The sequence below is a fragment of the Pogonomyrmex barbatus genome, unplaced genomic scaffold (assembly GCF_055798465.1).
Source record: "Pogonomyrmex barbatus isolate J1 unplaced genomic scaffold, ASM5579846v1 scaffold13, whole genome shotgun sequence".
Taxonomy (NCBI): domain Eukaryota; kingdom Metazoa; phylum Arthropoda; class Insecta; order Hymenoptera; family Formicidae; genus Pogonomyrmex; species Pogonomyrmex barbatus.
Window position 1 is genome coordinate 6,249,940 of NW_028297109.1, and position 12,337 is coordinate 6,262,276.

General features: G+C 24.4%; 3 protein-coding genes across 3 annotated transcripts; all 3 read right to left on the minus strand.

The window, feature by feature from the left end:
* Positions 1-908: 908 nt before the first annotated feature.
* LOC105429856 (uncharacterized) lies at positions 909-4,818 on the minus strand. The gene is made up of 9 exons (XM_089072345.1): positions 3,691-4,818; positions 3,337-3,404; positions 3,087-3,220; positions 2,793-2,895; positions 2,527-2,588; positions 2,159-2,451; positions 1,765-2,060; positions 1,535-1,654; positions 909-1,437 (listed from the first exon to the last, which is right to left on the minus strand). The coding sequence occupies exons 1-9, from the start codon at positions 3,754-3,756 to the stop codon at positions 969-971; spliced, it is 1,611 nt and encodes a 536-aa protein (XP_088928471.1). The 5' UTR covers positions 3,757-4,818; the 3' UTR covers positions 909-968.
* Positions 4,819-4,953: 135 nt separating this feature from the next.
* On the minus strand, positions 4,954-8,540 carry LOC105429855 (uncharacterized). The gene is made up of 9 exons (XM_011643069.2): positions 8,032-8,540; positions 7,634-7,701; positions 7,375-7,505; positions 7,059-7,161; positions 6,830-6,873; positions 6,466-6,746; positions 6,105-6,379; positions 5,878-5,997; positions 4,954-5,732 (listed from the first exon to the last, which is right to left on the minus strand). Exons 1-9 carry the CDS (start codon positions 8,098-8,100, stop codon positions 5,273-5,275), a joined length of 1,551 nt encoding a protein of 516 aa, XP_011641371.2. The 5' UTR covers positions 8,101-8,540; the 3' UTR covers positions 4,954-5,272.
* A 152-nt stretch (positions 8,541-8,692) lies between these two features.
* LOC148937592 (uncharacterized) lies at positions 8,693-11,960 on the minus strand. Its single transcript, XM_089072342.1, has 9 exons — positions 11,648-11,960; positions 11,253-11,320; positions 11,038-11,159; positions 10,733-10,850; positions 10,474-10,535; positions 10,093-10,391; positions 9,716-10,002; positions 9,490-9,609; positions 8,693-9,384 (listed from the first exon to the last, which is right to left on the minus strand). The coding sequence occupies exons 1-9, from the start codon at positions 11,714-11,716 to the stop codon at positions 8,913-8,915; spliced, it is 1,617 nt and encodes a 538-aa protein (XP_088928468.1). The 5' UTR covers positions 11,717-11,960; the 3' UTR covers positions 8,693-8,912.
* Positions 11,961-12,337: the final 377 nt, after the last annotated feature.

The following is a 12,337-nucleotide window of genomic DNA, read 5'->3' on the forward strand; positions in this document are numbered from 1 at the left end:
ACTGATCAATAATGGAACTCAATCCAGTTTACAAATGAGATGAGTGCTGAGAATTAATGGATTACATTTGCTTGAGGATAATACAATTCATAGATTTATTAATTGATTTTATTACTCTACTAACTATGTTGTTTACTCTGATTTTTTTGAAAAGAAAATCTCAGTTTGAAAAGGAAATCTCAATGCCATTCTTTATTTATTATCTATTATTACATTTTCTCTTCCAATTATATCTGCGTGATTTGATTTTAGCGATATTTTAAGAACATATTAAAAAAGATATTTGAATTATTTTATAACATATTTATATCAATAGTAATTGTACTAAACAACAAGGAAACATCACAAAAATATTTATACGAGACAATGCTAATTCATATGATTATTAACGATGACTAATTCGTTGCGTAGCAGCGTAGGTACGAAGCAGACTTTAAAACGGATATACGTAATAAAGATATTACAGAAAAAGATTAATACGAGTATTATTTGTTTAAATGCCATCCATTTCAAATTATATAGCCAAACGGATATTTCTACATTCTATAATATATACACGAAATATTGCAAAAAAGAATGTATAACGAAAATATTTTTTTCTGTTTCTTTTTTTGATTGTTGAAAATAGATGTAAGAAAATATTGCATCTTATTTTAGAAACATGAATGATTTGCATATATAAATGAAAATAAATATTTTTATAATAATATCAACATTAAATTTCATAATTTTTTAAACATAAATACATTATAAGCATAAATACATAAATATAGAAACATAATTTATATAAATTTTTACAGTCTTGATGAAAACATAATAAAATTATTTAAACATTAACTTTATGTCAAATGATTGATATATAAAAAATTATGAAGTTATAATATCAAAAAATAAATAAATCAAGCTAATTATATTTATATATACATTTAATGCAAATACTATAGCCTATATATAACAAATGACCAAAATTACTTAAAAGGAAGTACAATTTGTTTAGGCATGGTAAGATTTCTATATGAAATTGCATATGATTGCACTGATGTGCCTTTTTCGAAATAGTCTTTTATGTAGTCCGAGTGTGGCCCTGCGAATAATTTATTTTCTAGAAAATTTAAATCTGAATGCGATAATGAATTTATAACGCCTGCAGGAATACCGCATGTTGAAAATATATTGCAATATGGTAATATACCAGAAAAATTTGCGTTATTTAAAACAATAACGGTATTTCCAGCAATTAAAGTTTGCATTAATCGAACAAACAAAGCGTTTTCATTGCACTCTTTGAGAAAGATAACACCTAATGGCATGCGAGTATACATTACTTCTACTTCTGCATACTGCGAGGATGCACATGCAGAACTAAATCCTATGACATTTGGACAGACATTTGGGAAACTCATCCATCGTTCTACTATAGCCGCCAATAGAGGTTTACTAAAAGGAAAAAAAAAAAATAATAAATTATTAAGAGTAAACAAACATAAGTAAAATATTATGTAAAGATATACAAGAATTTCTGTTAACAACGTACCCGATAGAAATTAACATAGACTCGAGATTAGATAATATTTCTATTCTGGATTTAATAGATTTGGCACTCCAAATTTCAAATCCTTTCTCGGCTGATTCATAACACTTTACAATATCGCTGCTGTAATAACGATACATTAATTGATTACAAGTTCTACATGTATTTAATTTTTTTAATTCAATTTCTTTTTATTGCGATTAATCAGATCGAGAAAACATGTGTATTCATACTTTGTTACATTTGCCAGAAAGATGTCATACAAGAAGTTATGCTTCGTGTACATATTTAGTAGGGGTGGTTGCCACATACCACCATAAAACAGATGATATATCACACAATTTGTTTCTTCAGGACTGTTTAAAATTATTCCATTTTTTATCTGCAATGAATCGATCAAATCGATGCTTACTTTGCGCATTTTATGAATATTTTCTCTTCGTATTTCTTGATCGCACACATTTATATAAGGTAGGAACACTGCACCACCGGAAAATTCCATATATGAATTTATGTATATCACATGTTTCTGAATAATTAAGAAGAGAAAAAAAATTTATTTTAATAAATAACGTAGAAAGAATAATTCTTGATAATATATCATATCATATAACTTAAAAAATATACATTTAAGGACAATGCAAAATTCTTCGCAGCTACAATATTCTCCGACCATATGGATACTATGTTTATAGAAAAAGCTTTACATGCATAGAGTTTAATATCTTTCAATGATTGAAATGTGTAAACAGATGAGGATAAATCTAAATTATTGTATTTTTTTGTAAGCCATAAAAATTTCTCCATTACAGACATTTGCACCCATATTTTATATAAAGGGTAATTTTCTGTTATCTTTAAACAGTTAACAATTGCATATAGATCCGAATCTTCCAGAATAATCATCTCGCAGTTGTGCACTGTATGAATTCGATAGATTTTGAATTAGGAAATAACATCATTTTTAATACGATATGAAGAAATGAATCCTTTACCGTATGTCCTAATATATATATTTCCATACAGATATGCGCTAATGGGCCTGTGTAAAATGGCTCTAGAATATAGAAATAGATATCTAATATTACAAAAAGTTTATGAAAGTATTGCAACAAAAGTATTACAAAATTCCAGATTAATGACTATGCGAATAAGCATTAAAAAATATTTGTTTCATCATTTTAAGAATTATCTACTTAATTATTTAATTAATTAATTTTGTAATACATATATTCTAAATAATTGTTTATCGTATAATTACTGTAAGATACATCGTATCAACATATGTGCTGAGATATTATTACGTATATTTAAAAGTGCAAGTAATACCACATTGTCTTCAACGTCCGAATTATATGTTTGATCTAGACAAAAATCAAAAAATGAGATTACTATTTATAACGAACCATCATAATATATTTCTTGCTATTGCTATTTTTACAATCAAGATGTAAGTAAAAAAATCAAGATATAAATAACGTAATATCGATACATCTTCTCAGCTACAATCAGAGATTATTATTTTATATAGGACTACTAATATTATCTTACGTACACATTATATCACTGTTGGGACTTTCAGCTAATCTATATAAATATTGAATTAATGCCATGACTACATCGATATGTTTATAAATATCTACGAAAAGTAAGAGATTTTTTTCTATTATGAGCGACAACTTCTCCAATCTATAAATATAAAAAGAGAATATTCAAAATGACTAAGAGTGAAGCAACTACCAAACATATTTTATTCAACTGCTTCGTGCACACATATTCTATCTTTAAAGTACATTTTTACTTACCTTCGTACTAAAGAAACGTCTTTATGAAATGATATTTTCATGAGTAGAGTAGTTAATTTTATTAATTTCTAAAAATATATATAAAAATTAATATTATATATTAAAACGACTGTAAGTTTTTGTTTCTAGCATAAAAGATATGTGTGTCATGCGTCCAAATATTGGCAAAATATAAATTTCGTAAATTGTTATATTATTTTTTTAATATCTACATAAAAGATGAGCATAATTTTATATAATATAGTTTATAAATTATAAATATTATAAATAGTTAGTTTTTAAATTTACATTGATTCTTATAGATAATGTATCTACTTTTTGTTATTATATTATATGTTGTACATATTAACTCACATCTCTGTTCGACTTGTTGTATTCTAGATTAGCGTAATATTCGCTTATAACTTTCACTCGCTCCATGATTTTTAATTAGATTTCAATGTTCATTAAAAGAAGTTAAAATTGGGATTATAATCGATTAATTACTTTAGCAAGAAATTCACAAAATTAAGTGGAAAGAACTTCAATATTTATTTGTGAATAACGAATATAATATCAAAACTTATAAATACCGTCATTGATAGCGGACACTAATCACATTTTGTTTATATTCATATGAAATGTATATCATATGAAAATATTCGCGTGTGCGCGATTTTCTTAAATCTTTTAAATCCTTTTCTTTGGTTTTGCGAATTTAAAAAAAAGTTTTATTTTTATTGATAATTATTATTTAATAAAAAATATTAGAAAAATAAATTTTATTAAAAATATAATGAGCAAAGTAACGAATTATTTGTTTTTAACGCTAATGAGTTTCTTTTCAAAATCATTAATTAATAATAATAACTGTTTACTTTTTGATTCGATAACAATGATTTACTTTCAAAAATTAATTTTTCAGTTCTATTTAAAAGTATTAGAAGAGTAACTTATTTATATAAATAAATCATAATTTGTGGAAAATGGATAAGAAAAATGAAATAATATAATTTGTTTCGCAGTTGGCAATTTTTTAATTTAACGACCAAGTTAATCGGAATTTAATTTAACGATCAAGTTAATCGAAAATAATGAGATCATAGTAAAAGTCTTACACTCAATATATGCGATGTCAGAGTGGTTGATAATTGTTTTAATAAGATAATTATTATATAATTATAATAAGATAATTAATAAGATAATTATTTGGAATAAATAATACTTTATTTATAAAAACTAGAACATAACAGGCGCGCTATATGCATGCCATTTAATGTTTACTAGTTTTATATTTTTGCAAAAAATAAATAATTGTTAAAAATAAATGAATTCGTACATATTTTTATACATTAATCTTTTTACTCTAAAAAATTCAAGTAATTAAATGACAGATAATAATAAAAATGTAATTTTTAATTTAAATATAATTTTTTTTAAATTGTAATGTATTGATAAAACTTTTCGCACGCATTTTTTCTCTAACATTACATACAATTTAAATTTTTGACAATGGATTTTTTACATTATATATAGCCATATAATAGGTTCAGCAATCTCTGAGAAATTTATCTTTTTTAATAGAACAATATATTATTATTATTGGTATAAGGTAACAAATTAATGAAAATTGATATATGTATAGAAAATATTGTATATTATTTTAGAAACATGAATAGTTTGCACAGCTGAAAGAAATAAATTTTTATAATAATATTGGCGTTAAATTTTATAATTTCTTAAATATACATAACATGCAAATTTATGAATATAGAAATATAATTTATATAAATTTTTACAGCTTTCTATCAACAAAAGAATACAATTCTCTCGAGTATTAGTCTTATTTCAAATAATTGTTACACGAAAATGAAATTATAATATTGAAGTAAGAAATCAAGATATTTATATTCGTACATTTAATGTAACACTACATGCAATATTACATGCACCAAAATTATTTAGAAGGAATTACGATTTGTTTAGACATGGTAAGATTTTTATATGACTTTATATATGATTGCCCTGATGTCGTTGTACTTTTATCAAAGAAAGCTTTTATATAATCTGAATATTGTCCTGAGCATAATCTGTTTTCTAACACATTTATATTTTCACATGATAATAAATTGATAACGCCTGCAGGTATACCGCACGTTGTAAACATTTCGCAATATGGTAACAGGTTACAAGAATTCACATCATTTATAACAATGACGGTATTCCCAGTTATTAAAGTTTGCAGTAATCGGATAAATAAAATGTTTTCGTTCTTCTCCTTAAGAATGATAACACCTAATGGTATGCGATTATGCATCATTTCTACTTTTGCAATTACCGAAGTAAATCCTGTGACTTTTAGACAAATTTTTTCGAGGTTTCTACATCGTACTATTATAGCTGCCAATACAGGTTTACTTAAAAAAGAAACACAAAAATTATTAAAAGTAAAGAAACATAGGAAAAACATAGAAACATACAAGAGATGTAGATGTAGATAAAGGGTAGATAAAGATATAGAGATATAGAGACATACAAGAATTTTCTTTGACAACAACATACCCAGCAGAATTTAACATGGACTCGAGATTAGATAATATTTCTATTCTAGATTTAACAGATTTGGCACTCCAAATTTCGAATCCTTTCTTGGCTGATTCATAACACCTTACAATATCGCTGCTGTAATAACACAGACATTAATTGATTACAAGTCCTACATGTATTTAATTTTTTAAATTCAAGAATTATTGCAATTAATAAGATCGAGAAAACATGTGCATTCATACTTTGTTGCATTGGCCCATAAAATGTCATTGTGCTTCCAATATGTGTTTTGTATGGGTTTTTGCCACATACCATCATAGAACAGATAATTTATCGAGAAAGAACTCGTTTCAGAAGTACTTGATAAATCTATCTCATTTTTGCTTTCCGTTAAATCAAGATTTGAGATTTTTTCGCATATTATATTAAACATAAATGTCTCTTTGTTTTGAACATCATTATGAGATATTACACCACCAGAAAATTCCATATATGAATTTATGAATACCACATGTTTCTGTAAGAATAAAAAAATTTATTATAATGAATAACTCAAGATAATTCTCGGTAATATATCATGTTAGATAATGTAAAAAAATATACATTTAAAGACAATGCAAAATTCTTCGCAGCTATAATATTTTCCGTCCAGATGGACACTATAGAAAAATTGTTACTTGTACAAAGTTTAATATCTTTCAATGATTGAAATGTATGAACAGATGAATCTAAATTATTATATTTCTTTGTTAACCATAAAAATTTCTCCATTATAGGCATTTCCACCCATATTTTATATAAAGGATAGTTTTCTGTTATTTTTAAGCAGTTAATAATTGCATATAGGTCCGAATCCTTCAGAATTATCATTTCGCAGATGTGCTCTGGATGAATGTAATAGATTTTAATTATAAGAAAATATCAATTTTATTGTGATATGAAGATATGAAAAATAATTCCTTTTTACCTGAATTCGTATTAGTTTTAAAAATTGCAGGGAATTTCAGAATTCTAAAATACAAAAAGATATCTAATATTAAAGAAAATGTATGAAATATTGTAACGCACGAAATATCGGATTTAATAATTATGAAAATATGTGTCAAAAATATTTATAATTTTGATAATTAGAAGTACATTTATTCAATTAATTAATTAATTTTATACTCTATACTGTATAATTGTTTACTAATTACTGTAGCATGTAATCCATCAATGTATCAGCTCGTGTATCTTTACATATCTTTAAAAGTTTAAGTATTGGTACTCCAGATTTAATCTCCATATTATACGTTAGCTCTAGACAAAGTGAAAATAGAAGGTATGAGATACTCATAATTATAATGTATTCTTACCCTTATTTAAGAAGAGAGATAGAAAGAGAGAAATAAAAGAAAAATAAAATCATGATGTAAGTAATATTTCATATATATATAAGTAACACAATATATCTTCACAATTGCAATAACGTTTATAATTTTAATATAGGACTATTAGCATCATCTTACATACGTGCTATATCAATTTTAAATCTTTCTAAGTTATATAAAGATTGAATTATAGCTGTGATTACATCGATATGTTTGTAAATAGATACAAAAAGTGCAAGATTTTTTTGTATTATGAACGACAGTTTCTCCAACCTATAAATATTAAAAAAAAAGAATATTTAGAATGATGAAGATTGAAACAACTGAACATATTTTATTCAGCTGCTTTTAATCTTTTTATACACACACATATTCTATCTTTAAATTATATCTTTACTTACTTTCTGATATAAGTAACGTTTTTTTCAAATATTTTTTTCTCAAGTAGATTCTTTATTTCTGCTAATGCCTAAAAGTATATACCAAAATTATATACAATATACAATAAAAAACCTACAAACTTTTGTTTCTAGCATAAAGGATGTCATACATCGAAACATTGGCAACAATATAAGAATATCGCAGATGGTTTTTATTGGACTATTTCTTTAATATCTTACGCAAAAATTGAGCATAATTTTAGAAATAGTTTAAAAATTATTTAATTTTCAAATTTGCATTAATTCTTATAAAGAGAAATAGAATATTGCAACACTAATGTAACATCTTTTTTTTCAAATTTTAATAACTTTTATATCTATTTCTCTTTATATAATATACTATACACATTAATACTCACATCTGTTATGTTCGTCTTGTCGTAGTCTAGATCAATATAATATTCGTTTATAGCTTCCATTCTCTCCATGATTCTTAATTAAATTTCAATGTTTATTAAAATTGGGCTTATAATCGATTAACTGCTTTAGCAATAAATTCACGAAACTAAGTGGAAAAGACTTTGACATTTAGTTATGATTAGCAAATATAATATCAAAATGTATAAGTACTGTCATAGACAGAAAACAAGTCAGATTTTGTTTATATTCATATAAGGTATTTGAAAATATTTGCGTACGCGCGATTTTCTTACATATTTAATAATCTTGCGGATTTAAAATAAAAAATTTTCTTATTTTTAATAATTAACTACAGAGTAACAGTTATAACAAAAAATATTGAAAAAATAAATTTTTTATTTAATCTGATTTTAATTATTAAAAAGTAACGGAAAGGTGACGAATTTATTTCCAGAATATAATATTAATATATAATTAGTAACAATATCTAATTACTTTTTGATTCGATAACGACTAATGATAGCGAATTATTTTTAAAAAATAACTGTTCCAATCCTATTTCCCTGTATCCAAAAAGAGTATAAGAGTAATTCATTTATATAAATAAATCATAATTTGCAGAAAAGGACAAGAGAAAAGAAAATAATATGGTCAGATAAGTTTTGCAATTAGCTATTTTTATATTTAACAATTGATCAAGCTAATCAGAAAATTGACAAAAAAAGTATAAACATATAATATTGAAATCAAAATATAAAATATAAAAAAAAAATAAAAATATAAAAGTAAAAATATAAAAATAAAAATATAAAAAAATATAATATTGAAGTAAAACAATTAAAATATTTATATAATGTAAACAAATCGAAGCTACACCAAATTATTTCAAAGAAAATACAATTTGTTTAAATATAGTATGTTTTTGATATGATAATATAGACGATATTCTTGATTTACCTTTTTCGAAAAATCTTTTAATATAGGCCGAGTACCCTACACCTAAACATAATATGTCTTCCAGCACATCTATATTTTCACACGATAATGAATTTATAACACCTGCAGGTATACCGCATCTTAAAAATATTTCGCAATATGGTAATATATTACATAAATTTCCATCATTAATAACAATGACGGTATTCCCAGCAATTAAAGTTTGCATTAATCGGACAAATAAAACATTTTCATTTTCTTCCTTAAGAGTGATAACACCTAACGGCATGCGAGAATTCACTATTTCTATTTCTGCACCTTGCGAGAATGCAAAAGTACAAGTCATTCCTGCAACATTTGAACAGATGTCGAAGAAGCTCAACCATCGTTCTATTATAGCTGCCAATAAAGGTTTACTAAAAAAAAAAAAAAAAAAACAATAAGTTAATAAAAATACATAAATATAGATAAAATATTATGTAAAGAGTTATATAATATAAAAATTTCTGTTAAAAACGTACCCAACAGAAATTAACATAGTCTTGAGATTAGACAATATTTCCATTTTGGATTTAATAGATTTGGCACCCCAAATTTCGAATCCTTTCTTGGCTGATTCATAACAGCTTACAATATCGCTTCTGTAATAACGATGCATTAATTGATTACAAGTTCTACATGTATTTAATTTTTTTAATTCAAAAGTTATTGCCATTAATAAGATTCAGAAAACATGTGCATTCATACTTTGTTGCATTGGCCCATAAAATATCATTGTGCTTCCAATATGTGTTTTGTGTAGGTTTTTGCCACATACCATCATAAAATAAATGATATATTAAACAATTTGTTTCAGAAATGTTTAATATATTCATTCTATTTTTGCTTTTTGCTAAATCAGTCATATCTGATTTTTCTTTGCATATTGTATTAAATTTGTATTCCTTCCAATTTAGAAAACATATATCCATATAAGGTAATACCGTTCTACCACCAGCAAATTCCATATGTGAATTTATAAATACCATATGTTTCTAAATAATTAAAAAAAAATTTATTTTAATAAATAACTTAAGTTAATTCTTGACAATATGTAGTAATATTATGTGATATAAAAAATGTACGTTTAAGGACAATGCAAAATTCTTCGCAGCTACAATATTTTCTGACCATATGGACACTACGCTTATGCTCATAGAAAAATGATTACATATACAGAGTTCAATATTTTTCAATAATTGAAATGTGTGAACAGATGAAGATATTTCTAAATTTCTGTAGTTCTTTGTAAGCCATAAAAATTTCTCCACCACAGACACTTGCACCCATATTTTATATAATGGATAGCATTCTGTTGTTTTTAAGCAGTTAATAATTGCATATAGATCGGAATCTTCCAGAATTATCACTTCGCAGATGAGCTCTGAAAAAATTCAATAGTTTTTAATTGAGATAATGATGAGATAATATTATTTTTATTGCGATATAAAAAATGAATCATTTACCATACTCCCCACTATATTTAACGTTAGTTTCATATGTTGTCATGGATTTCTCTAACACACTTCTATGATACAAAAACAATAGATATCTAATATTATATAGAAAATTTATGAAATATTGTAAAGAACGTATGAACTTTCAGATTAATAATAAATAAAAATAAATATTAAAAAGTATTTAGAATTTTGATAATTACAAATATATTTAGCAGATTAATGAATCTTATACTGTATACTGAATAATTGTTTACTGTATAATTACCGTAAGATAGATTGCATCAACGTTTGTGCTTGGATGTCTTTACATATATTTAAAAGTGTAGCTATTATCGAATTGTCTCTAGCGTTCGATTTATATAAATTCGGTTTATATATTTGATCTGATAAATAAAAATAAAAAAATAGCAGACATTCATAAATAATAATAATGCATTCGTTGCTTATTGTTGTTTACAAGAAAAAATGAAGATGTAACTAACAAAATCAATATATTTTTATAATTACAATCGCAGGATTTATTATTTAATATAAACCTATTATTATTAGTCTACATATATATCATATTACCGTTGGAATTTTCAGATAAGTTATATAAATTTTGAATTATAGCCATGACTACATCAATGTGTTTATAAAGAGATACGAACAGTGAGAGATTTTTTTTTATTATTAACGACAATTTCTCCACTCTATAAATATAAAAAAGAAATATTCAAAACAGTATATTTTATTTAGCTGCTTTGATCTTAGTACATTTTATTTTTAATTATATCTTTACATACCTTTTTAATAGAGAAACCTCTGGCTTCAATAACATTTTTTCAAACAGATTATTCATTTCTACTAATCTCTAAAACGATATACAAAAATTAGTATTATACAACTAGGTAACAAAGTTTTTGTTTTAACATAAACGATGTACGTCTCATGCGTCAGAACACTAACAAAAATCATAAAAATGTCGTAGACTATTCTATTATTATTTTTTTTTAATATCTATTCAAAAACCGAGCATAATTCTACGAATAGCTTAAAACTATTAAATTATTAATTTTTAAATTTGCATCCATTCTTAGCTTAGATAGCGTATTCCAATATTATAAAACACGTTTCTTCTTTCAAATTTAAACAATTTTTATATTTATTTCGTGTTATCATATATTGCATTCATACTTACATCTGCTACGTTTATCTTGTCATATTCTAAATCAACATAAGATACGTTTATACCTTTTACTCGCTCCATGATTCTTAATTAGATTTCAATATAATTTCATTAAAAGAAATTAATGTTAGGCTTATAATCGATTTATTGCCTTACTAATAAATTCACGAAACTAAGTGGAAAAAACTTCGACGTTTAATTGCGACTAGTGGATATAACATCAAAACTTATAAGTATTGTCTTAGACAGCAAATAAGTCATATTTTGTTTATATTCATATAAAGTATTTAAAAATATATATTCATATAAGATATTTAAAAATATACGCGCGATTTTCTTAAATAATTTAGTGATCTTGCGAATTCAAAAATAAAAAATTTTATTATTTTTAATAATATATTTAATTAACTATAATACCAGTAATAACAAAAAATTGAAAAAGTAAATTTTTTATTTAATCTGGTTTTAAAAAAATAACAGAAAAGGGGCGAATTTCTTTTGAAAGTACAATATTAATATATAATTAATAATGATTATCTAGTTATCTTTTGAGTCGATAATGGTAGCGAGTTATTTTTAAAAAGTAATTATTTCAATCCTATTTCCCTGTATCTAAAAAATATAAGAGTATAAAAAGTATAAGAGTAACTCATTTATATAAATAAATCATAATTTGCTGAAAAGGACAAGAGAAAAGAAAAT